The 27,597-nt window shown below is 40.8% G+C and overlaps 1 protein-coding gene across 12 annotated transcripts in view; it reads right to left on the reverse strand.

Annotated features, from left to right (window-relative positions):
- The window catches only part of PWWP2A (PWWP domain containing 2A), a 37,646-nt gene extending 15,190 nt beyond the window's left edge, over positions 1-22,456 (reverse strand). For 3 of the 12 annotated variants that reach the window (XM_031041989.2, XM_031041990.2, XM_081826266.1), the window contains exons 1-2: positions 21,787-22,456; positions 1,993-3,690 (exon numbers count right to left, since the gene is read on the reverse strand). In XM_031041989.2, coding sequence (XP_030897849.1) covers positions 2,007-3,690; positions 21,787-22,370 — 2,268 coding nt within the window. In that variant the 5' untranslated portion in view covers positions 22,371-22,456 and the 3' untranslated portion in view covers positions 1,993-2,006. Of the gene's footprint in view, positions 1-118; positions 3,691-15,906; positions 15,977-19,816; positions 20,939-21,786 lie in introns of those variants that run through there. The other 9 variants (XM_081826270.1, XM_031041994.2, XM_031041996.2 and 6 more) reach the window with 9 other exon arrangements.
- Between the last annotated feature and the right edge of the window lie 5,141 nt (positions 22,457-27,597).

A 27,597-nucleotide genomic window follows, 5' to 3' on the forward strand; every position in this document is an offset into this window, starting at 1 on the left:
GTTCATAAATCTGAAACAGTACTCAAAAATTTAAGATACTTCCTTAAAACCCCTCAGTCACACCGTGAACATCTTTCAACCTGTTATAATCAAAGAATTTTAAAAGTAGTATAGTTGTTTCTGTTTGCAGGAAAGAATATGTTCTACTCAAGTGAAACTTTTTTTTTTTAATTGTGTGTTTATTATAATCAAAAAGCATTGACTGAGTTCCCCAGATGAAATTCTACTTGCTTTTGCAGAAATCAGTACATAAATCATAAAAGTCCGTAACTTTAAAGAAGCTGACAGATTATGGATTTTAATCTCCATTAATCTTTTTATCATTAATTCCATAGGTAACTAAGACATTTCAAATTGGATTACTTAGAATTACACAGAAAGTTGCTCTCTTGAAAATTTTCAAGTTTCTGAACGTGTCAAATTGATACTCTATGAAATTCAAAAGGTAGTTAGACACAAAAAAATATGAAAGCAACTTGAAAAATCTTGGGATAAACTTGCCTCCACGGGCAATCAGATCTGTTTTTCACTAACAATAAAAAGCTAAAAATGGAAAGTAAGTCAAATCTGAGGGACAGATGGACCATGTAGAAAAACAGTGATCTAAGTTACTAGCCCCAAAAGCAAGGATACCTGAGGCAGACCAGGCTAAAGAGAGACTGGTTGTAACTACCCAAATATAAAAAAAGAGCCATGTGATGAAGTATTAAGGCTAAACATGAGGAAAATTAAACCCACACATATATGAGAAATTGGCGGGAAGAGGGTCTCAAATCTAGAAGCGTTATCAGACCTCTACACTATAAAACCTCATTTTCAGAATACATGGATTAATCACTTACTTGAATTTTATCTATGGTCAGGTAATATATTCTGATAGGACAAATAGGAAAATAAAGGTTTGATAATTTTCATCTCCTCTATACACTATTACAAAGAGTAACTTTCTACCATCTTGATATTTTTCAAAGCTTTTTGAGAAACACACACAAATAATTTGGATTTAGTCGATTTTATTTACAGCTTTTTTTTTTTTTTTTTACATTTCAGAGCATTACACAATTACATTTTCTCATTTTCTGACCTGCAAACAGATACCTTAAATGGAAATATTTTTTTAAAATTATCAAATTAGGTACATCCAAAATGCAACAATTACACATATGACAATTAATTCACAAAGTGTAATTTACCAGGACGTATCCTAAGAATTTAGGAACAGCCAGTCAGGAGAAATCTGACCAAATTTAGCAATCAACTATTTACATATCCAAAGACAAACCTACCTAAACTCCCAAACCAGAATTTTGAAAGTTTTTGTTAAATCCCCATTAAACAAGAGTGACGATTCAACCCTTGTCAGCCTTAAAAAGTCTTAACCCCAAATACTGGGCTATTTCCCCAGTCCACAACTGAATAGCAAGCATCTCAGTTTGTCAAACACCTAAGTATCAACCTCTTGCGCCGTTGTGCACATAGAAGGGCTAAGTATTCATTAATTAAAAAACAAGTAGTCATTAAATATCCACACTATTCCCCATCCCCACCCCCAACCCAGCCCTTACTGCAATCCCAAATATGCAACCTATGTCACACGGTGACAAGCTAGGTTATATATATGTATGTATTGCATATACACACATATACGTACATGTGCATATATATAAATATACACACATACACACAGTACTAGGTACAAATGGCAATTAACAGTCCCTGCAAAAATTCATTTTCAGTTGAGGCTATGGCTCCTATGCCTTGGGACGGTTTGACTTCAAAACTGAAAAATACTGCTAAAATCTCACTTCCTTAAGACAAAATTTGATTGCTTGTTCGGTTTAAGCTTCTCAGTCTAAAAATGGCTATCGGGTAAGTATAAAAAAGCAGCCAACGGAGTACAATTCCTCCCTCCGATTTGGCCAAGCTATTTCGTAGAAGTTACTCCTAACTAGACTAGGAAATCTGCGGTGCCTTCCAGTGGTTCTTGCCTACCTTACTGTCCACGTTCACGTTTCGAACTGTGTCAACAGAGCCCGCACTTCAGGGGTCAGCTGCTTGGCAGCCCTAGCCGCCTCTGTGACAGCCTTGCGGTACAGGCCCTTTCTCTTCTTATTAAAGCGTGACTGGAAGTTTTCTAGAAAGGGGGAGAGTTGCGAAAGAGCAAGAAAAGAGGTTGTTGGAGAGCCAAACCACGAAATACGGGCCTCCTGTCGGACCAAAAGGCCATTATCTTTCCGGCTCACAGTTATAGTGAGAATACGGGCTGGCCACCAAGGGAAGCCATAGATCTTGGCCCAAACAATGTCCCCTACACATATGGTCCTGCCATCTGGTGTGACGCATTTAGAGACGTTTTTGGAAAAGACTTTCATTTTCAAGGAATTACTGAGCTTTTTCTCTTCCTTTGAAGAGGAGGAAGTGGAGGAGGTGGAAGGTGCATGCATACTGCCTGGAGGAAAATCAAAGCTTTCGGAAGAACTACACTCAGAGTTGGAGGATTTCAAATCATCTGTGCTATCAATGCTACACACTGAAGCACTGGAAGAGTCAGATTTCTTTTGATTTAGGGTCATGTAAACAGAGATATTGCTTTTGCTGCCCTTTTTGCCCAGTGTCTGTGGTTCATCCTGCTCACCAGGCACAAGCACTTCATTGGTGTCCTGAACCTCACTGTTGGCCTCTTCAGGGCCTTTTGAGGGACTCTGATTTTCTGAAGGGGCCTCACCTGCTGAGCGGGTAGAGGTGCAGCGAGACTGGGGCTTGGGTGCCATCTTGCCACTCCGCATTTTCTCAAGTCCTGTCTTCAAAGAAGAGTCATTTTCTTCATTCCTGTACCTTTGTGGTTTTAAACGAACCCGGGGTGGAAGGGAACCTGAGCTAGGACTCTGATAGCGACGTGTGAAATGGACCTTTGAATGTGCATTTTTGGATGTAGAGGTTTCACTTTGCTTCTTTTGTGCCTTTTCTTTGGCAATTTTCAACACTTCCCGAGCTTTTGCATGATCCATGTTCTTACTCTGGAGCACTTTTTTAGTACTTAACTGAGCTTTTGATGTGTTTGCCTGAGCAGAAACTTTGACTACTCTGCCTCTGCTGTGAGCAATATTGGAAACCTTCACCACAGCATTTCTTTTCTGGCTTTCGTTTTGGTTTTTCCCATCCACTTTATGGTCAGTTTTCAGTTTTTTGTTCACAGTAGTTACACTTTCGTTTTTCCGTTTTTTGTCTTCATATTTAGAAGAGTCACTTGCACTACTACCTTTTCTAATTTCCTTTTTCTCCGCAACAACACTGTTTTTACATTTGTCACACAGGACTTGCCTGGGTCGCAGTTTAATAGCATTCATTATTGAAGTAGGTTCTTCCCTGTACATTTTTCGTTTGGGTCGCTTAATTTTCCGAGGCGGTGGCTGAGGTATTGACTGGTTATAGGTGTCCCTGATAAACAAAGGGGGAGGGTAAGGTGCTCCTTCATGGAAGAGAGGCGGTGGTTTGGAAGTCCACAGGCTTTCAGCCAAGCCCCGCTCGGGAGGAGAGATGGGAGAAGGGTCATCGGGAACAGCACCATTCACTTCACGCTTGACTTCTGTCCCTTCTTGGAATGTATTACTTTGGAGCTGCATGGCTTCAGGTTTCTCCTTATATTCCCTTTTGGGAAACACTGTCACAGGGATCCCATGGGGCCCAAACCTTGGAAAGAAATCAAAGAAAAAAAGAAGACATTAACACTTAATGTCTATGATTCAGTTTCTTACACTGAAACACCACCTAGTGTTTGTACGTATGACCTTTCCTGAACTCTATTCCATATTAAAAAAGACCTACTAACCACCTCCCCACCAAAATCCCAAAGCCCTTCATTTTTTATTGGTCCTACATTTTAGGTATAAACAGATTATACATTTAGGTATAAACTCAAACGATTGTTCTAAGCAGCACCAGAATAGCTGACATTATTTTCTTTTTAAGCTGACATTATTTAAAACAGACCTTTCAGTCTTAGATCAGAAAGGTGTTCTATCAGATAGCTTAACACTATATGTCATTTGAGGTTATATTTGCTGGACTATGGACAAGTCCAGTAAATGCAACTATAAATATACAACATACACATCTCCCTCTGGTTATAAGAGCTTTCAAATTCAGCCTTAACTACCCAAAAACACTGAATAGGTAAATTTCCACCTCAACTTCACTTAATCACTAAAGATTCAAAGACCAGCTGCTCCCTTACTCTTGTACCCTAACTCTTGAAGCCATTCATCTACCTCCTGCCCCCAAAACCCACAAAAATATGAGTAATTCAGATGCCCAAATTACCACACAAGCAGATAAGTACAGAGCTGTGGCTACCTTTTTAAAAAATACATCACACATTAAGAAATATTATGTATGTATACGTGCATGCATATATAAATATATAAATACACACACTTAAGCCAAAGTTTCACTAAATGTTTAACCTTATATTATGTGATACATAATGATATTTTCCCCCTACTCTGGTCTATTTCATTTGTTTTAATGCTGGTCAGACTCATTACATGGATTTTAAAACTGGTCCAGACCCAGTTTGAAAAGCACTGGTAGAGAACACAAATCTTTACAATTCTCAGTTTCTAATAAAACAAGGGTCAACATAACCCTGTTTTTCATGTAGACTTAGAAATCACTGTGATTTAATCCTCCTGGGCTAAACATCTTAAAGCTAAACCTGCTACACTCAGATTCCTTCACATAAAAATAAAATCACACTACCAAATAATTTCATCATGTGCATGTTAACATGTTAATTGTAAGCACTATTTGATGCTGTCTGAACAGCAGTGAACACAATTCTAAAGTCAATCCTTTCGGGCAGCAAGGATCGGCTTCAGATAGAACTCCTAAGATGCAAATGTCTTGCATGTCTGTTTTTCTAGAGAATGAGTCTTCGTTCTCATTCTCTAACATATCCGTAGGTCCCCAATATCTTTGTTGGGAAGAAATCTTGACATCAATTTCTTAGGGCTATAAACACACCTAAACTCAGATGGGGATGTAGTAAGTGCCAATACCACCAGTTCTGTTTCTGATACCTAAATTATTTTCACCCTGAAGTCTTCTGTTAGTTTGGTGACCACAAACCAACAGCTTGTAAGAAAGTATGTACAAACCACAAAGGAAGAGGAAAGCTTTTACCCAGGGTGCGACAGACTCGAATCTATGCTAGCACAGCATCTGGTACTTAAATGTTTGCGTCCTATTTACTTGGCAAGGCGATTTGAGCATTTAGCCTTTTCTTTTATGAACGAGAGGTGATTTTTGGATCTTCACATACAGCTACATAAACAATGTAACTTATCTGAGGCGAGACCACTACTGATACAGAGCAATCAAATTTCTAACTCTTAAGAAGCTATCCTTTTGCCCCACTGCACTTTCACATGCTGTTTTCACAGCTGAATAAAAAATGCCCATCCTCTTATTAGGCATAATGAAAACTATAATCATCCTAATGTCTGAGGTAAAGTTTCACACCTGTTCTTACCAACTTTGTATCCATGGTGTTACTAAACATCTCTAGATGCAGTTTTTGTTATGTGTAAAATAGGCTAACACTATTTCCTACCTTAAAGGATTCAGGTAAGGATTAACAGGAAAATGCCAGCCATTTTCTTGACTAAACTTTACTTCATTTAATCTGATTTTTTAATAATTTTTTTAAGATTTTATTTATTGTGAAAGAGAGAGAGAGAGCACCCACGTGCACAAGTAGGCGGAGAGGGAGAAGGAGAAGCAGGCTCCCTGCTGAGCAGGGGCGGGGGGCCGAGCAGGAGGGGGCCTCTAGATCCCAGGACCCTGGATCATGGACCTGAGCTGAAGGCAGACCCTTAACCAACTGAGCCACCCATGCGCCCCATTTGATCTTATTTTCAACTAATTTACTAGACTTTCGGATCATTTCTACATCTTAATTTATACTCTCAAAGTGAAGACGATCTAGCCAATTATTTTAGAACTTTATACCAAATAAGCTGTGGAATCTATTATGTTTTCCCTCAGGGAGTTTAATAAAAACTTTAATTTCACTTCTGGGGGTTTTTCCCTTGCCTTTCCCTCTAAAGCATACAAAATACAAACATTAAATGTTTTTAGTAACATAGGAAGGCACTTCATTGTGCAGTAATAAGGCACCAAAAGCGGGGGGAAAAAGCCAAGCTGGTAATTGTGGGTGGTAGATAATTTGGCAAAAGTAGAAAAATATTTTTAAGTAATAATAAAACTTCCTCAAAGGATCACAAAGATTAAATCACCTTAGGAAGAAAAGGGATATCAATGTACTACTCCATCTCAGTAATCCTGCTGTTTCCCTAACATGGACAATACTTATTAGTATTATAACGGTGTTTTCAAACTAATGGTGAAGATGTTAGTTGTGAAATCAATTTCCAGGATCACAACTATGATTTAAATATTAAAAATCAAGAGTCTAAATATATGTAACTGCAATGGAACTGTTTCATATGTATATGTATATACACATCCACATGTAAAATACATTTGTAACTATGCTCAAAATTCTGAAAACCATCAATTTATGAAACTGTAACCTTAATAAGAATATAAAGTAGCAACAAAACTACATCCTCTTCCTGCACCTGGCTGATTCAGTCAGTAGAGCATGTGACTCGATCTCAGAGTGGTGAGTTCAAGCCCCACACTGGGCATGGAGCCTATTTAAAAACAACAACAACAACAAAAAACTATGTTCTCTTAAAAATCCCAAAATCTAATTTCTCAAGTGTGTTCTCTAGAAATCTGCAACACTCTGTGGTGTTTGAAAATGAAGATTCCTAAGCCCTACCCCAAGACTGAATCATAAGACCCTCCCCTGGGTCAGGGGGGAATACAGGACTTAAATTTTTAGCAAACACTTTTGCTTTAGCTTTTTCTAAGGTGAAGGTATTTATGTCTCATGTGAATGCTCACCTCAGCAGAGGAGGATTTGAATCGTTCGAGAGGTGAAAGCCTGACTAGTATCCTTGCTTGAGCTTTTTCGAGAAGAACTTTTCACAAATTCTTGAAGACTTGAGCAATAAGACGCAAAAGCATCTGTCCTCTTTTCTCCACCCCTTTTCAGGCAACAAGAAAGTATTTATTGGGGCACTGGGGTGGCTCAGTTGCTAAGCGTCTGCCTTCAGCTCAGGTCATGATCCCGGAATCCTAGGACTGAGCCCCGCATCAGGCTCCCTGCTCAGCGGGGAGCCTGCTTCTTCCTCTCCCACTCCCCCAGCTTGTGTTCCCTCTCTTGCTGTCTCTGTCAAACAAATAAAATCTTAAAAAAAAAAAAAAGCATATCAGTGACTCATCCTAACCCTTACCTATTTTCAGTATTCTTTAACCACTACCCAAAAATTCTAAAGGAAAAATATTCAGGTATTATGGCTTAATTAAAAATTTCTGGGGAGGGGTGCCTGGGTGGCTCAGTCATTAAGCGTCTGCCTTTGGCTCAGGTCATGATCCCAGTGTCCTGGGATAGAGCCCCACATTGGGCTCCCTGCTCAGCGGGAAGCCTGCTTCTCCCTCTCCCGCTCCCCCTGCTTGTGTTCCCTCTCTCGCTGTGTCTCTGTCAAATAAATAAAATCTTTAAAAACTAAATAAATAAATAAAAATTTCTGGGGAGCCTCGCTGACTCAGTCAGTGGAGCATGTGACTCGATCTTGGGGTTGTGAGTTTGAGCCCCATGTTGGGTGCAGAGTTTACTTAAAAATAAAAAATCTTTTGGGGCGCCTGGGTGGCTGTCAGTTAAGCATCAGACTTGGGTTTCAGCTCAGGTCGTGATCTCACGGTTGTGCGTTTGAGCCTATGTTGGGCTCCCCACTCAATGGGCAGTTTGCTTGAGATTCTCTCTCCCTCTGCCTCTGCCCCTCATCCCCCACTCCACTCGTGGGCTCCCTCCCAAAATTAAAAAAAAAAAAAAAATCAATGAATAAAAAAGAAACAAACCTTTAAAAAATATAAATAAAAATAGCTTAGTACCAGAGACCTCTGAACTATCTTTGCAAATTCCTGTGAATCTATACAATAAAGTTTTAAAACTAGCTACCTTCTTAGTAATTTAGGAGTAATGATAGCCAAAGTTTTGAGGAGGAGAATACTGGGGCTTAATAGTTATTTTGTGTCAAGGCAAGAGAAAGAGAAAAAGGATCCTCACCTAACGTAAAGGTGAAACAAATGTAATATAGAGTATTTAATAAGCTAGAATTCAAAAAGTGACTTATATTTATAGAAAGGATAAGAATATTTTCCGGTATTTAGGTTCCATTCTAGAGGTCTGAATTTTACTGATGATTCTAGATTTGACTAAATGAAGCTTCTATTCACCCACTGATAAAATTATGGTATTTGCTTAAGATTTCTAGCACTACCAATCAATCCTATACCTAGATATGTATCACTTCTTAGAGTGAAAACTATCATCAAAATTCCCTTTCCACAGGAATACTTCAAACAAAATAAAAAATGTTTACCAACAACTCTTACCTCTTATGCTGAAAGTATTTTTTAAATGCTGATATATTTTAAAAAATAAAAAAATTAATGCTGATATATTGTTTATCAACATTAACTTCACAGCAACCTCAATCACCTTATCTCTGACCTAGGATTATACTCTTTTCCTTCCTGTTTACAATAGTTTAATAGTGCACAACTGATTCTCATTTTCTTCTTTCAAATTCTGGTTGCCAAGCTCCTACTTTAAAAGGAAATTCTTCTAAAAATATTGTACAGTAAAAATAAAGAAACTAAGAATTCGTATTTTAGGCAAGCAAACAGAGATCCTGAAGAATTTGACACTCAAAAAATTCAGGAGGGTTAGTTGAGACAGGCCCCAGTGTTCTGGCTGGCTCAGACTTCCCTCCAATAAACAGAAAACAAAAAGAAACCTTTCCTTCCCAAAATTATGTTCTCTTAAAGAATCTACAGTAAGAAAAATTTAAATGCAATTAACCACATGAAAAATAGTAATCCAGACTCATTTCAATTCAAGCAGTTGTTTTCAGAAATTACTTCTTCCTTAAATTAGCAACAGGTTAAATCATAAAGGAGGGAAAACTATAAAGCAAACTTATTTTGGTTCACATTCCATCTCTGGAGATTGGTTATGTCAAAATTTAATCTCAGGATAAATGAAATTAATTCAATAAGCTGTGCACAGAAGAAAATTTTACATAAATAAAAATGTGTATCTAAGCACCCCAAAATTAAAAATTCAAGCCAGTACACAACACTTCTGGATGTATATCCAAAATAATCGAAAACAGGGTCTCCAAGAGATATTTGCATACCCATGTTCCTAGCAGCATTATTCACAATAGCCAAAAAGTGGAAACCCAAGCACCCATCAACAAATGGATAAATAAAATGTGGTATGTACATACAATGGAATACTATTCAGCCTTAAAATGGAAATCCTGGGGGCGCCTGGGTGGCTCAGTCGGCTAAGCGGCTGCCTTCGGCTCAGGTCATAATCCCAGGATCCTGGGATCGAGCCCCGCATCGGGCTCTCCGCTCAGCGGGAAGCCTGCTTCTCCCTCTCCCTCTGCCTGCCACTCTGCCTACTTGTGCTGTCTATCTCTCTGTCAAATAAATAAGTAAAATCTTTAAAAAAAAAAAAAATGGAAATCCTGTCACGTTACAACATGGATGAACCTTGAGAACATTATGCGAAGTGCAATAAGCCAGAAAAAAAAGAGCCTCTATGATTCCACTTACAGATCTAAAGAGTCAAAATCAGACAAACAGAGTAGAACTGGTGGTTGTCAGGTCTGCAGGGAGGGGGAAATGGGGAGCTGTTTAATGTGTCTGGAGTTTTAGTTTTACAAGATTAAAAAGTTCTGGAGATCTGTTTCACAACAATGTGAATGTACTTAACACTAGTTACTGAACTATACACTTAAAAATGGTTAAGATGGGGGAGGTACCTTGGGGCACCTGGGTGGCTCAGTTGGTTAAGCATCTGTCTTCCACTAGGGTTATGATCCTGGAGTCCTGGATCTAGCCCCCTGCCGTCGGGCTCTGCAAGCTGCAGGGAACCTGCTTCTCCCTCTGCCCCTCCCCACTCATGCTCTCTTTCTCTCTCAAATAAATAAAATCTTTAAAAAAAAAAAAAAAGGTTGGGAGTGCCTGGGTGGTGCGGTCCGACTCTTGATTTCAGCCCAGGTCATGATTTCAGCCCCCATGCTGGGCTTCGGGCTTTGTGCTCAGCGGGGAGTCGGCTTGATATTCTCTCTCTCCCTCTGCCCCCCCCCAAAATAAATAAATCTTTTGAAAAAATGGTTAAGATAGCATGTGTGTCTTTTTCCACAATTCTTAAAAATTTTTAACTGTATATATACCTAACACTGAGGGGAAAGTTTGATGAAAAGCAGTTTATTTTCATGGTAGTAAAGGAATGATTAGTACAAGGGAAATAACAGTAACTGAGGAGTAACAGGACAATGACCTGACCTGAGAATCTAAGTGAACATCAGCAATGAGGGCAGATGTGGAACCCTGAGAACACTGCATCACCTGTATAACCTGAACCTCTTGTGAGCAACCATCAGAGAAACCTAAATTGAGGAATAGTGCCTATTACATATATTCTATGGCAATTGAATGCAATACATGATCATTTACTGGGGGAGGAAAAACTTTAAAAGGACATTATTGAAAAAATTGACAAAATAATGAAATATGGGCTACAAACTAAAGTACTCCGTTTCTTGGATTTGAAAACTATATTGATCTTAAATAAATGCACAAGTATGGAGGGGTAAAGGAGAATGATGTATGCAACCTACTCTCAAAACAGTTCAAGAAAAAATACTTTTAAAAACCAATAAAGCGGGCGCCTGGGTGGCTCAGTTGGTTAAGCGACTGCCTTCGGCTCAGGTCATGATCCTGGAGTCCCGGGATCGAGTCCCGCGTCGGGCTCCCTGCTCAGCGGGGGGTCTGCTTCTCCCTCTGACCCTCCCCCCTCTCATGTGCTCTCTCTCTCTCATTCTCTCAAATAAATAAATAAAATCTTTAAAAATAAATAAATAAATAAAGACCAATAAAGCAAACATGGCAAAATGCTAAAAAGTTTGCTTTATTGGTCAAATCCAGTAAATTTCTCCGAGACTATAACTTTTTCTTCATGACACAGCTCATAATTTCCTCACAAGCCATCTGCCCTAAGGGGTTATTGGGTAGAAAAGATTAAGAAACATTCTATACCATACATTATCCAAGCATCTCCTAGTTATCTCATTCCCTAGTAAAATAAAAGTATCATCCTTCTTTATAAAAGGGTAAAGTTATACTTTGAAGCTTCTACAAATCATTTCAAGGTATTCTGAAGATACAGACTATACTGCAATACAAGGATTTAGGTTAGTGGCCAGTCAAGCAAACCCGTATTAATTAATCCTGCCACTTAGGAGCTACTTCTTGAAAGTCCTAACAGTTACCACATACAGCACTTACTGTGTGCCAGGAACTATTTAAGTATGTACTTATTCACATTAATTCATTTAATGACCACAACCCTTTTAGGAAAGTTATTTGTTCTACCCCCGTTTTACAGAGAGGGTAAGTGACCTTCCCAACACCACACAGCTAGTAAGGAGTAGAGCCAGGCTGTGAATCCAAGCGGTCAACCCGGAAGCCAGGTTCTTTGCTGCTCCTGCCTCCCTTGTTTCATCCAGTGACTTGTGACTTAAGCCCTCTCAACCACCTCCACTTCCCCACCAAGGGAGTGCACGTGCGGACAGGTCCACATGCTCTTTTCTCCCGTGCAGATAGACAGGCTTCAGAATTTGGAATTTTTCTGGCTTTTTGAGATAATAAGCAGCCTATTATCAAGCACATTAATGCTTCAACAATCAAATGAAAAAACGTTCACACTAAATGGGATATACAGATATAATAATAATCTCACATAATTTCAGTCACGTTAGGTTTTCCCACCAGAAAGTAATAAAAAGTTCAGTTTTCAGAGCTTTTGGACACTGGAATTATAGTTAAGTAACTTCAAAGAATTGTAATCTAGATTAATTAAGAATATGCATAAAAAGGGGCACCTGGGTAGCTCAGTCTATTGAGCACCAAGTCTTGGTTTCAGCTTAGGTCATGTTCTCAGGGTCGGAAGATCACGCCACACCTGAGGGTGGAGTCTGCTTGAGAATCTCTGCCTCTCTCCCCTTTTTCCCCTCCCCCACTCACAGGCACTTGCGAGCTCTTAAATTTTAAAAATCTTTTTAAAAAGATTTAAAAAAAACAAACATGCGTAGTTGTTCATCTCAGGTCCTACTACACAGGAAGTAGGCGCAATATATGGTAATTATTAAAGTTAAAATGTGTTCAGGGGCGCCTGGGTGGCTCAGTTGGTTAAGCGACTGCCTTCAGCTCGGGTCATGATCCCAGGGTCCTGGGATCGAGTCCCGCATCGGGCTCCCTGCTCAGCGGGAAGCCTGCTTCTCCCTCTCCCACTCCCCCTGCTTGTGTTCCTGCTCTCGCTGTCTGTCTCTGTCAAATAAATAAATAAAATCTTTAAAAAAAAAAAATTTAAAAAAAAGTTAAAATGTGTTCAATTTTATTAACAAGTGAATATGGATGATGTTTTTAATTAAAAACTCCAAGTATTACAAGAGCAATTTGCAGAGACTATGGGTACCCAAATGGGCACGGAGGTAGGAAGGATGACTTTATCAAGATAAAAACAAAATATGCACCAATTATGAACTGGAATACCAGGAAATACCTTTTAAAAGTAACTGACAGGGAGGGAGGCTGCATAAACGTTTTAAAATAACATCTCTCGGGGCACCTGGGTGGCTCAGTCGTTCAGGCGTCTGCCTTCGGCTCAGGTCATGATCCCATGTCCTGGGATCCAGCCCCGCATCGGGCTCCCTGCTCTGCGGGAAAGCCTGCTTCTCCCTCTCCACTCCCCCTGCTTGTGTTCCCTCTCTTGCTGTGTGTCTCTGTCAAAAAAATAAAATCTTTAAAAAAAAAAATAAAATAACATCTCTCTAACCATAAAAATGTACTCCATCTTTTAAGTCTATCCAATCCTCTTTTATATAGCTTTTGAAGGGGGCAGAGGGTTAAACACTAATAATTTAGAGTTTAAGCTCCCAATCATGTACGTTCAAACCATCCTCTAAAAACTTACCTGGCTAACTGGGTTTGGAAATAAAAAATGGAGACACCTATAGATAGAGAAAACACTTACGCTTCAGTCTTTTGAAAAGTACAAATAGTAATAACATCTGTATGCCATCTGTATGGTATTCAAATTATTACTCCTTAATAGTAAATTCTTTTTAAAAATAACCATCAAGAAAACAATCAGTTTGAAAATTTTTTTTTTTTTTTTTAAGATTTTATTTACTTATTTGACACACAGAGACACAGCCAGAGAGGCAACACAAGCAGGGGCAGTGGGAGAGGGAGAAGCAGGCTTCCTGCCAAGCAGGGAGCCCGATGTGGGGCTCGATCCTAGGACCCTGCGATCATGACCTAAGCTGAAGGCAGACGCTTAATGACTCAGCCACCCAGGCACCCCCAGTTTGCAAATTCTTGAACAGAATTCCCTTGGTCCTGGCTCCAAGATACCAATAAGCAGTTTTACATTTTCTTTGTTTCCATTATGAATTCTAAGTACTTTTCATATTTCTTTTGTATTATGTCTAATGGGGCCACCCCACAGAGGCCTAAATGATTTCTCAACAGACTAACTTTAAAAAACATAAGCTAAATGATAATGGTAAAAATACAGAATATATTAGATTTAGAACAGGATTGTTTTCAAATCTTAGACAACTGCATATTGTTCAAAAAGGGTATCTTTTATCTACTAATAGCTTATATTTTAATATAAGAAATATAAAATATTTTAATATAAATATAAAATATGTAATTTCAGGCAATTTACTTAATCTCTCTGAGCCTCAGTGTCTTTATCTGTGAAATGGGGATTAGTGGAATTTACTAGACTTCCCAGAGAGTAAACTGAGAACAGTGTATACAAAGTGCTTGTCCCAGTGACTAGTTTAAGAGTGAGAAATATAGTAGCTATTGTTAATTACAGTGAAGACTGGCAACCTTCCTAGATGGTGGGAATATGCAGAAAGTGAAAATCAATTATTACTGGAGGTATGAGTTTTAAAAGGCTAAAAACCACTATTCTATTGTAAGGTATAAGGTGACTGTATAAAAAATTGGTCCAAGGGAAAAAGATGAAAGTTATGAACTACTGAACTCCTAGCAGGCAACCAAATTTAAGAAACCTATTTGCGGGCGCCTGGGTGGCTCAGTCGTTAAGCGTCTGCCTTCGGCTCAGGTCATGATCCCAGGGTCCTGGGATCGAGTCCCACATGGGGCTCCCTGCTCAGCGGGAAGCCTGCTTCTCCCTCTCCCACTCCCCCTGCTTGTGTTCCTGTTCTCGCTGTCTCTGTCATATAAATAAATAAAATCTTTAAAAAAAAAAAAAAGAAAGAAACCTATTTGCATGTCTAATTACCAGTTCTATAATAAGGATCTGGATCTGCCACCCAAGTGGCCCATCCCCACATGTATTGCTTACTTTGTAATTACATCCCAATCAAAATTAACCAGTAACTTTTAAAACAGGTTTAACAAATTTATGGTCCTACTATTTTGGCAAAACTACTCCCTAAAAATTACTTATCTCCAAATATGGTACAAGAATCACCTGCATCAGAATCATTGGTTAAAACTGCAAATTGCAGTGGAGCTCATAAATCTTAAGCACATTTGTTTAGAGGACCACTACCTGAAGTGTTTAGTAAAAACATTCTATATTAAATCCACCCAAAGTGTAACTTAACCTCCACTTACTTTCTTGCAAGATCTGCCACTAGAGCAAGCTCTGTTCTGCTGGTAATGCGTGCCTGAATTAATCAGGGAATTTAGGGAGAAAGGGGCCAATAAATATCAAGAAATAAGAATGCACTTCATAGGCACAAGTAAGTACTAAGAACATCTTTTGTTTTTTATCAATGTGTCATTAACTCAGCCTAACAGATAACAGAGATGAGCACATACTACACAAACCCTTTAACAGCCCCCTACAGAAAAATGGATCTTAGGAAGCTTAAGCCTAGTTTCATCAAGAACTTTGCTTTAGGGGCGCCTGGGTGGTTCAGGCGTTCAAGTGTCTGCCTTCGGCTCAGGTCATGATCCCAGGGTCCTGGGATCGAGCCCTGCATCAGGCTCCCTGCTCAGCGGGAAGCCTGCTTCTCCCTCTCCCACTCCCCCTGCTTGTGTTCCCTCTCTCGCTGTCTCTCTCTCTCTCTGTCAAATAAATAAAATCTTAAAAAAAAAAAAAAACTTTGCTTTAGACAATACACAGTGAAGTATGGTCTGTCTTACACATAAAAGGCTGAAAATTAACCTCATTAGAAGCACCAAGTCCATTAAAACATGCCTGGCACAGTTTGTGTTTACAACATCTAGTTACCTAGTTTATAAAATTTAGTTTTAAAATCTGTTTTTAACACTATGATGTTTGTTACAAGATTCTTTACACTCAAACTAGGTTTTTAACGTCCAACAATTCATCACCTAAAAAAAAAAAAACCCACACACATGGCAGTCCAACATGTTAGAGGGAAGAGCGCACTCTCAATACAGCATATACGCTGCTTTAGTTAGTGGGTGTCCTAAAACTGTCTGGATCAGAAAGTGGCACTTGCCTCTGTGCTATCTTCTGTGGGAACTCTTTATCAACACCTTGGGATATAAGCAGACTAATCACCAAAAAAAAATGTGTTTTAAATATGTACAACTCAACACAATCATTCAAGCATACTACTTGAGGACCTAAATTCTCGACCTGGATGCTTAGTATAAGCTACTAATACCACTACTCACTGCTTCACCAGAATGGCTGTATATTTTTCCCACCAAAAGTAGAGCTATTGCACCATACGTTTCATGGTCTCTGTAAAGAAAAAAAATCATTGTCTTGGTTTATATTTCCTTAAAAAAAAAAAAGAAACAAACAACTTTTCTACAAATTGTTTTAAGAACTTAGTGAAACCTGCAGTTTTTTAAAGAAATCACCTCAATTCTTTTTAATGCAACCATACCCCATAGACACACACAGTATTTGTAAAAGGTGAATTCTGAAATAGAACTACCTACAACCTTTAATAAGCATGTACCACAAAATTAAAATGCACAAGGGTTTTTATGCATAAACATTTACTTCATGACTCCTTAATTCATATCAGATCCAAAAAAAAAGGAATTCAAGACAGATTTTTCAGGATTTGAAAGTGGCTTTAGAACTACTTTTCAAGATGATGGAGGAACAGGAACAAACAGTTGAAATGATCCCTCCGTGTAATTAGAAACCACAGGTCCCAGTAAATACTGTTCCTTCAGGTATTGACCGAGAAAGCTGACAGTACCTTTTCAGAAACTAGGGCTGGGGACGCCTGGGTGGCTCAGTCGTTAAGCATCTGCCTTCGGCTCAGGTCATGATCCCAGGGTCCTGGGATCGAGCCCCACATCGGGCTCTCTGCTCAGCAGGAAGCCTGCTTCTCCCTCTCCCACTCCCCCTGCTTGTGTTCCTGCTCTATCTCTGTCAAATAAATAAATAAAATCTTAAAAAAAAAAAAAAGAAAAGAAAGAAACCAGAGCTGAAGACTTTTACCCTTTGCAGATAATCTTGACTGGTTAAATTTTTCTATATTTGGAATTATTAAAGTTGGATGTGTGTTTAAGGGATAGGTCTAAAGTGTGCAAGCAGGCAAGAGATGTCCGTATCATTTCTACGGACCCAAAATATGGGACTTTCAAAAGAGGCCCTCAGAGGGCTGTGGTTGCCCCTTCGGTATGCTCCTAAAGGAAAAAAACTATTTTTAAAACTTCCAATGGGATGCAATTGGAAAAAAATCTAAAATGTGGGAAATTCTGCCGAAGTCCATGGCTTAACAAATAAACTTCAAGGAAATATAATGGCAGGAGAACTGCAAATGAAAAATTTATGAAACTCATCAACCAATTGCAATGTATAAACTTTACTTGGATCCTAATTTAAACAAAACTTAGATGTTGATTGAGATGTTAATCTTCAGACACTGTGAAATTTTAACACTGACTAGGTGGGCCATAGGATGATAGAAAGGAACTGTCGCAGTTATTTTAGGTGCAGTTAACAGTTGTACATTATGGCCTTAAAATCTTTATCTTTTTAGAGATCTATACCGAAATTCTTATGGTGAAGAAATATGTTTAAGATTTGCTTCAAAATAATCCAGTGGAGGTGGGCATATGATGAAACAAGTCTTAATAGTTGATAAATGTCAAAGCAAGGATAATACATACATTGAGGTTCATTTCCCATAATAAAACAAAAAATTATAAAAAAAAATTTATTATCCTCTCTAAAATAATCATTAAGACAGTTTAGCAATGTGAAGGAATGCTTATTATAGAATGCTAAAAGAAATAAATGCACTTAGGTCAAAATTTCAAAAGCCTAGGTTAAAGAAGAAAAGGAAGTAAGAAAACCAAACTGAATTTGTGGGTTAGCTGATTATTTTTATCCGCTAGTATTAGATTACTGTCATTACATATTGCTAATGAATTCAGGAGTAGGCAGGTAATTCAAACTACCTAAGAGAGCTGGGTATAAAACAACAGTGGAGGAGCCTAGAATAAACTAAAAAATGGGGGCGCCTGTGTGGCTCAGGTCATGATCTCAGGGTCCTGGGATCCAGCCCCACATCAGGCTCCTGGCTCAGTAGGGAGTCTGCTTCTTCCTCTCCCTCTGTGCTCGCTCTCAAGTAAATAAATAACATCTTTAAAAAAATTTTTTTTAAATAAAAGAATGCCTTAAAGGGTTTTTTCAAATAAATCCTATAAATCAGTTTTTAATCAGATATTCAAGTATTTTCATTTTTAGGGTGACCATGTCATTTGTATAGTAGCCAAAGCAAGCTACTTTGAAGACGTGAGTTCACACTGGGATGGTACAGAAAAGCCAGACCACCTGTTACCCTATTCACTTTATATATAAACTGAGGCATGAAGTTTTTTTTGCTTGTTTGGGTTGGTGAACTGCCTAAAGTCAAAATGAATTCGCCTCATAAGACCTAGAGAGACTGGAGCCCAAAGAAGCATGGAGATTTGCCCAAAGTCAGTGTTAACTGGAGAGCCTGGCACCAGAAGTCAGACCCCAACTACCCTGACACTCCGTCCAGATCAATCTTTTTTTTTAAATCACATGTGTCCTGTTCCTTTTCTCCACGAAAAGATTCTCCTCAAAAATGTGTTCTTCAATCAAATAACTAAGAATAAGGCAAAAAATAATACAATGGCAGGAAGGTGAAGAATGGCAAATGCGTAAAGAATCTGCTTGGCTCCAACACTAATACCCTTGGTATTATCCCATACAGCTACTGAAATCAGGATAGGCACTAAATTGCAGAAATACGCAATTCTTTACTGTTTAAAAGAAAATTTGCCAGCCCAACCTTCCAATATAAAAGAGGAAAAAGTATAAGCTTTAGAATCAGATCAACCTACATTTGACTCCTTACTTTGCCATTTATAAGCTCAATAACTGGCCGAGTTAAATGAATCTCAATTTCCTCCTATATAAATGAAAAATACCACCAGGGTTATAAAGACTAAAGCAAGTGGTACAATGCCTGGTGCATAATAGGAAGCTCTTGTTATTTTTACCCAAAGTTTCATTAAATGTCCAATTTTAAAGCAGCTGATTACTGGCGCACCTGGGTGGCTCAGTCGTTGAGCGTCTGCCTTAGGCTCAGGTCATGATCCCAGGGTCCTGGGATCCAGCCCCGCATCGGGCTCCCTGCTCATTGGAAGCCTGCTTCTCCCTCTCCCACTCCCCCCTGCTTGTGTTCCCTCTCTAAATGTGTCTCTGTCAAATAAAATCTTTTTAAAAAAAATTAAAAAGTAAAAAAAAAATAAAGCAGCTGATTACTATAGTCATGGTCATGGTAGAATCTATAAAGAGGATCTCCTGGATCATCATTTAACCCCCAAACTGTGCATCAAGTATGCAATCAAGGTAAAGGGCAGATTACAAAATATATAGGCAGATCCGTTTTTCCAAATTATAGCATGAAAAAGTGATACCCAAATAGTCAATCATTAGTCCAATAATAATTTCTTCAAGTGCTATATTTTAAAAAACACTGTTATTTCTTCACCAATTCCACAATTCTTACCTCCCAAATATAAGCTTCCAGAGGCAGGGACTGTAACTCATAGCATTCAAAATACTAGAAGGATGCTTTACACACAGATATGCTCAATAAATATTGTTAAATGAAAAGCTGATATGGTTTCCTTAACGAACATTTAAAAAAGACTTTAATGACAGAGACCTTTCACTTCAAAACATTAAAATGCGGGGCACCTGGGTGGCTCAGTCGGTTAAAATGTCTGCCTTTGGCTCAGGTCATGATCCCAGGGTTCTGGGATCGGGCCCCTTGTCAGGCTCCCTGCTCAGCGGGAAGCCTGCTTCTCCCTCTCTCACTCCCCCTGCTTGTGTTCCCTCTCTTGCTGTCTCTCTCTGTCAAATAAATAAAATCTTAAAAAAAAAAAATGCAGAAGGTTCATAATAAAAATAGCTCCCTCCACCAAAGAAATTGTTGTCTATAAGAAGCAGGGTTAGCAAAGTAGAACAAAACTCAAAAAATAAATTGCAATTTCTTATCAAAGAAAATTAAAAAAAAAAAAAAAAAAAGGAGCACCTCAACAGAGGAAAGAACTATCCATTCCATTTCCAGGAACAACTTACCTTTTTGCACCTTCCTTTTGCAGATTTGAAATCCAGATTCTCACACAATCACTGGCCTTCACTTCTGTTTGATTCAATAGCATACACACTACTGAGTCTCTCCACTATTAAATACATCAGTAGAAAGCACACTGGTCTTATCTGCTAACTATGAAAACAGAAGTGCAAAGTGCCTAATCCAAAATTCTCAAAAAAGAAAAACTAAAAAAACTGCGGAGGTTAAACAATGTACAGAAACAATTATAGGGGCAGCCGGCTGACTCTGTTGGTTAACGGAAGGACTCTTCGGTTTCGGCTCAGGATCTCATGGGTCCTGAGATGGAGCCAGTGTAGGGCTCCACGCTCAGCTGGGAGTCTCCTTAAGATTCTCTCCCTCTGACCCTCTCCCCCCTTCATGCTTGCTCTAAAAAAAAAAAAAAAAAGTGGAGCACCTGGATAGCTCAGCCAATTAAGCATCCACTCTTGGTTTCGGCTCTAAGTCCTGATCTCGTGGGTCCTGAGATCAAGCCCTGTTAGGGGGATGGAGGGGCATCCCCAGTAGGGAATAGTCTCCTTGGATATTCTTCTCTCCCTCTGACCCTTCACCCACCCCTGCTCTCCCTCAAATAAATAAATAAAATCTTTAAAAAAAAAAAAAGAATTATAAAGGCTCCCATCTTCCCCCCTGCCCAAACACCCTACTTCAACATGTATTTTTTTATTTTTTCACATTTCTACTGCCCTGTAACTGCCTTCCATATGTATTTTAAAAATTTTTCCCCCAAAATGGAAAAACGACACTGGTGTATTCATGCGAGGACGAGGAGTTAAAAATAAAACATACTGGGCGTCTGGGTGGCTCGGTGCTTAAGCATCTGCCTTCAGCTCAGGTCATGATCTCAGGGCGCTGGGATCGATCCCCAGGGCTCCCTGCTCAGAGGGGAGTCTGCTTGTCCTTCTGTCCCTCTCCCTGCTCATGCTTGTGTTCGCAATCTCTCTCTCTCAAATAAAAAAATTTTTTTAAATAAAAAATAAAACATATTAAAGTAAGCCATTTCCAAACAGGTGAGATACCCATCAGAGTGTGTGCTGTTGCAGGAAACAGAATGGAGAGCCGTGAATGGGAGTCTCTGCACTTCATATCTGCAAAAGAAGAGAATAAAAAGGTTAACTTAACTCTAGACTTAGAATACCTTCTTTACCTGTTTAAAGCAATGCCCACATTTTAAATCAAAGATGAAAATGTGCTACGCCAAAGGCTTTTGCGTGAATTCCACCTTCTTGCCCTTAATACATAAACTGTATTTACAGTATTAGAAATCAATATTTGAACATTTCTGTATCACTTCATCCTGATACCAAAGGGTAAAAGAAAAAAATACTCTCTCTTCTTTAGGCTTAAGTATCATTTTAATTAGCCAAGTGTGCTTCCCTACTGCAGGCACAGTTATCTAAGGGTAATTAGTTCTAACAGTTAACAGTCAAGAGGTTCATTTCTAACAAATACTCTTCCCCCTATAAGGAGTGACAGTTAACCTTTTGGGAACCCCAATGCGCACACCCCTTTCTCCAACCTCGTTAAAGGTGAATGTAAAAAAAAAAAAAGTGCCTCACGAGCAATGTCCCCCGCCCAGCACCAGGTTCTCTGCAAAACTCCTTCTGCATTTCGCATTAGCCCACCAGCCCCCAGAGTGGGTGCGCCTGGGCCAGGTCGCGGAGAGAGCCCGAGGGTGAGCGGTGACCTCCGCAAGCCCGTCAGGCCCTCGCGCCCCCCGACCTGGTAACACACCTGCCCTCACAGGCGCCCACCTGGGGCGGGGACCGCCCTCTCCCGGCCCCGCGCGCCTGCCCCAGTCGGAGCGCGCGCCCTGCCCCGCACGGGACCCCAGGGCGTGCAGGCGGCGGGAGCCCGGGGTACAGGGGCCGTCCTGGTTCGCTCCCTCCCTGGGGACCAAGCGGGCCCGGGGGTGTCCTGGGGGCGGGCGCGGTACCTTTTGGACAGATCCATAAGGACCCCGGAGAAGAGCTTCTCCCCTAGACGGAACGACACGACGAGCGCGTCCTCAATGATGTGGTCCAGCGTGACCCGCACCTCCGAGCCGGGAATCAGCTGCGACACCGCGGAGTCCCCGCCCGCCGGCGGCACGAGCGCCGGGGCTGCGGGCTGGGGCAGCGGCGGTTCCTGGCGCTCCTCGGGAGCTGGGGGCTGCTCGGGCGGTGGTGCAGGGGAAGGTGGAAGGTCGGGTCTTTCCTGAGGCGCGGCTGCCGCCGGTTCCGCTACCCGGGCGGGCAGTTTCTCCTCAGCCTCCAGCTCCGGCCCCGCCGCCTCTGGGCTGCGGGCGAGCTCCCCCGGCGGCGGCGGTGGCGGCGGGAGCGGCGGCTCGTCGGCCTGAGGAGAAGACTGCTGCCCGTCGGCCTCGCCGTCCGGCACAGATGCTTCCGTCGCCGTGACCGGGAGGGGGTCAGTGCCGGCCTCGCTGCCGGGGATGGGCTCCATCTCCGGCTCGGCCTCGCCGGCGCCCCCCTCCCCGGGGGACGCTGCAGTCGCTGCCGCCTCTGCAGCCACAGCCGCCATTTTCTTCCTGGCTTCTCCCTCCTCCAGCTCCGGGTGCAGCGGCGGCGGCAGCGCTGCTTGGTTCCCTGGGCCTTCCCCTCCCTCCCTTGAACAGTTTCGTCCCGCCCTTTCCCTGATGCTCGTTATTGGCACCGCGCCATTGGCTCCGTCCTACACCCCTCCCGCAATTGTGACACTCCATTGGCTAGGTGGGGGCGTCTATCACCCAGTCAGTCCCTCCCTCCCATACAGAGTAGGAACTTCTCATTGGCCGGATGAATTGTCAAATGTTGAATCTTAGAGGAGGAGTGAGGGGACGGGGGAAGTCACAAAAGCTGAGCCATATACTTATCGCCTCTTTCTATTGGCTGGAAGAGGAAATAAAGTTTTATGGTTGGCTTTGGCTCTTGCCCATTATTAGTCAGGCTTTCAGAGGTGGGAATAAAGGAGAGAATCACGTGGCGTGCCAGTTCTTTCAAAGGCGACCGAGGGGAGGAGTAACAAGAGAATGTGGGAGGGGAGCAGCTTCCCAAGAATCCGTGCGCGGAGGGCCTTAGAATAAATGTTATTTCTAGGCGCGGACCTGCTTGTGGCTGCGTGTGGGGACGGCAAGCTTCTTTGAGAAGGCTAACTAAAGTTTGAAAATAATTCTAGACACATGTTTTGAGCTCCTACTAGTCTAGGCACCGTGCTAGGTGTTGGGGATAGAATGATGTGCAAGATATTCAGCATAACCTCGTGACAGACACTCCATCCCCCACACAACGAGTGTTTTCCTTGACTTCTCTCCACTTTCTAGGAACAATGAATTTACTTATTTCAAAGTAGGAAAATGCTAATGAAAAGAGGAGGGACACCATGCATACTGTATTAAGCTGATGAACGTCCCAGAGAGCAGTCCTGAGGCATTGGGGGACTTACATGTGGATATTGTTTGCTCTCTCCAAATTGACTGGAAAAGTGGGCGCGCCTGGTTCCTTGCGTAAGCCCTTTCCTTTCCTGGCCTCTTCTATGCCACAGGTTCAAAAAGTCTCTCTTCAATGTCCTAATGCTCCTACTTTCCTTCCCACTTTAAGTCTCTGGATTTGTTATGTCCAGAAGAATCTACCGAACCCATTTATTTCAGATTGCACCTCAGAATCAGCCTATTCTCCAGAAGAGATTATAAGAACTGAGAATGCCGACAGGAGGGAGGGGAGAAAAGTTGACAGCATTAAGGGGAGTAAAAAATGAAATTCTAAATAATTATAGCTAACATTTATTAAGCATCTTCTGTGTATGAGGGCCTAGTACAAACAGTATAGCATCTCACTTAATCCTTACACTACTCCTACGAGACAGGTAATATTATTATACCCATTTTACAGATAAAGAAACTGAAGCACAAAGACAGTGCCCAAGGTCAGTCAGCTAGTAGATTTCAGAGACAGAATTTCAGGTTTACATTGAAAGGACTGAAAATGCAAAAACTAAGTATCACCATATGTTCTATTTCAAACCCCGGGGCTCTTGGGAAAAGCCCATAGGGAATCCTAGTCCGTGCAGGTTTAGCATCTCCAAAGTAGCAGAAGGAAATTAAACTCTGTCAGAGATTTTCCCATAAGCTCCCATTTAAAATCCTAAGAGTTAAGGGGTGCCTGAGTGGCTCAGTTGGTTAAGCGTCTGCCTTCAGCTCAGGTCATGATCCCAGGGTCCTGGGATCGAGCCCCGCATCGAGCCCCGCATCGAGCCCCGCATCGGGCTCCTTGCTCCGCGGGAAGCCTGCTTCTCCCTCTCCCACTCACCCCCTTTGTGTTCCCTCTCTCGCTGTCTTTTTCTGTCGAATAAATAAATAAATAAATAAATAAATAAATAAATAAATAAATAAAATCCTGTGAGTTATGTCTTTTCCTTCTTTTCCAGATGAGAAAACTGACCCTTAGCCAAGTTAAAAATCTTCTCAGAGGTCACACAGCTAGCAGCAGATCCTATCTAACCCAACTCTGCCAAGTGCGTGACTATTCCATTCACTCATTCATTGAACAAATAATTTATCTCCTGCAGGCCAGATGCCTGCAGTAAACAGACACAGATCTCACCTTACAGGGCTTTTACCATGATCACTTGGTCTATAATTCACCATAGTCAATTAATTAAATATTACATATAGTCCTATGAAACTTCTAGAGCCATGATGAGTTCCCACACTGTATAATCTCTCAGAAGGGAAAAAATATAGTTCAGGTCCTGGGACCTGATTAACTCTTGCAGTAATTCATTGCAAGATACTGCAGCGAATCACTTAAATTAAGGATTTATGGCAGATTGTGGCGTACCAAGTCCTCCTTCTAAATCACCATTTTCATCCTGCAACTGAAAAGCCTCTACTGGGTCACTATGTTCACATCAAGTATAACCCCTTCTGCTTGTCTTTCAAGGCCCTCTCCATTCCTCCTCTATCTTTCAGGTTTGTTTTCTACTATTCTTCAAGCTTGCTAATATTGGGAAGATCTGGTCATGCATCTCTCATCCATTTATTCAACAAATAAATGTTGAAGGCCTACTATGTGTCAGTTACTGGCTAGCCAGGCCAAAGGCATGCAGAAAGAACATGAGAAACTTGGTGGCTGGCTTCTTGGAGCTTATTTTTCTAATTAGGGAGTTAGAAAACAAGCAATGAATAAATAAGATGATCACAGATTGTGAGAAATGCCATAAAGGAAATAAACAGGATGAGGTGATAAGCAGTTGTTGCTAACAGAGGGGCAGAGTGTCTTCTTTAGATAAGGTGGTAAGAAAAGGTCCCTCTGAGGATAAGACATTTTAGCTAAAATGCAAAGAATATGAAGGAGCCAGTTATTGACACTGTTGGATGAACATTTGGGTCAAAATGAACAGCAATTACTAAACTCCTGAGGCAAAAGAGGGCTTAGCTTATTCCAGAAACAGAAAGAGACCAGTGTGGTTGAAGAGGAATGATCAAGAAGATAGGTAGGTGAGATAAGTTTGGAAAGGAAGACAGGAGCCAAATCATATTTTATGTACTGCCGATATAAAACTAAACTCCCTCAGGGAGTTTCAAGTTTAGTGGGAACCTAGCTTTTACATGTGCTGTTATATCCTAATCACCCCTGCATTCAGCCTCTTCCTGGCATAGAATCAGCATAGAAGGAGCCCTTGGTATTTGTGGAATGGATAGCCACATGGTATTTGGGACTAGATGGATGATTAGATGAATGGATGGAGGTTTGGATAGATGTTTGGAAGGCTGGATGGTGTCTTAGTCCAGTCAGTCGGCTAGAACAAAATACCACAGGCTGGCTATTATAAACAACAGAACAGGCTTAAAAACAACTGAAAGGTATTTCTTACAGTTCTGGGGGCTGGAAGTACAAGATCAGGGTGCCACCATAGTCTGGGTGATGGCCCTCTTCCAAGTTGCAGACTTTTGGAATACTCACATGGCAGGAGGGGACAAGGGAGCTCTCCTCTGCCTCTTGTAGAAGGACATTAATCTCATTCATGAGGATCCCACCCTCATGATCTAATCACCGTCCAAAGACCCCTATCTCTTAGTATCATCACTTTGAGGATTTAGGATTTCAACATATGAATTTTGGAGGTACACAAACATTCAGACCATAGCAGATGGATAATTGGTTGATTGGACAGATCATTGAAAGGATGGACAGATGGGTGCATAGATAAATGGCAGTGATAAAGAATACAACTAACTACTCAAGTGGATCCTCACTGTCAAAAGCAGACTTTGAACTTGAGCTCTGTGGGGTACTATAGTTTTGTGGCTAGAAACTCAGAGTGGAAGTGAATGAACCTGTATGTGACTCCCCAGTTGGCCTCTGACTATCTATGTGATCTGGGCATGATCTTAGGCTAGTTGGTTAATCTCTGCTTCCTCATTTATAAAATATCCTAATAATAACTATGTAAGGGTATGTTTGTTTTTAAGTTATATAAATATATAAAGTGCTTAAGATAGAACCTAAATCATAGTAAGCACAACTCCATCACTGTTAGCAACTAGATCTAGAAATTCAGTCTTTTTTTTTTAAGTTTTATTTATTTATTTTTCTTTTTTTAGATTTTATTTATTTATTTATTTGAGAGAGAGAGAGAGAAACAGCATGAGAGGGGGGAGGGTCAGAGGGAGAAGCAGACCCCCCGCCGAGCAGGGAGCCCGATGTGGGACTCGATCCCAGGACTCCAGGACCATGACCTGAGCCGAAGGCAGTCGCTTAACCAACTGAGCCACCCAGGCGCCCAAGTTTTATTTATTTTCTTTAGTTATCTCTACACTCAATGTGGGGCTCGATCTCAGAACCCTGAGATCAAGAGACGCAGGCTCTTCTGACTGAGCCAGCCAGGCACCCCTAGAAATTCAGTCTTATTACATCTGGTGTTGATAACATTTCAGGGGCTCTGACTCCCAATACCAACCTGTGAAAGACTAAATAAAACCCCAAACACTGGGGTGTTGGTTCATGGAGAGGTTTAAATATGGCTAATTGTGGTTATTTTTTCTGGGCCTGGTCTCTCAGGAAATCAAATTATAGACAAAAAATAGCATAGGGAGCAGAGACTCAGGGCAAAAGGAACTAACTCACAGCACATGGCTGCAAAGCCATGGTGGCTAAATGAATTGTTCCGCCTCTTCTAGGACTATTTCTATCCAGTAACCAATATTTCTCTTCTAAAATCAGATCGCCTACTCTCAGATCAAGACTGTGATGGATAACTACTGACAAACATGTCAATCATTGGCTCTCTCTCCGTGTCTCAGGGGTTCTCAATGTAAGAAGGGATCTCTCTGAGAATCTGTTAGAAGCTATTTTACATATTGTGTGATCCCATTTACATAAAGCACCAAAATAAGCAAAACAAATTTATGCTGTTAGAAGTCAGGATAGAGGTTATTCTCGACCAGGGAAGAGGGACATTTCAGCTAATGACTAAAAGGGAATATGAGTGGGGTTTTCTAAGATTCTGATAATTTTCTATTTCTTCATCTACCTATTGGTTACACAGGTATGTTCAGCTTATAAAATTTCATCAAGCCATGCACTTATATGTGATTTTCTGTATATAGATTTATTAGTTATCAATTACTGCAAGTGTCTGAAACATCATACATTTATCACAGTGTCTGTGGGCAGAAATTCAGGCATACCTTAGCTGGATCCTTTGTTTAGGTTCTCTCTCAAAACTGTAATCAACATGCCAGCAGGGGCTGCAGTCTCACCTGAAAGCT

Source organism: Leptonychotes weddellii, chromosome 7 (genome assembly GCF_054177405.1).
Source record: "Leptonychotes weddellii isolate Sample4059 chromosome 7, ASM5417740v2, whole genome shotgun sequence".
Taxonomy (NCBI): domain Eukaryota; kingdom Metazoa; phylum Chordata; class Mammalia; order Carnivora; family Phocidae; genus Leptonychotes; species Leptonychotes weddellii.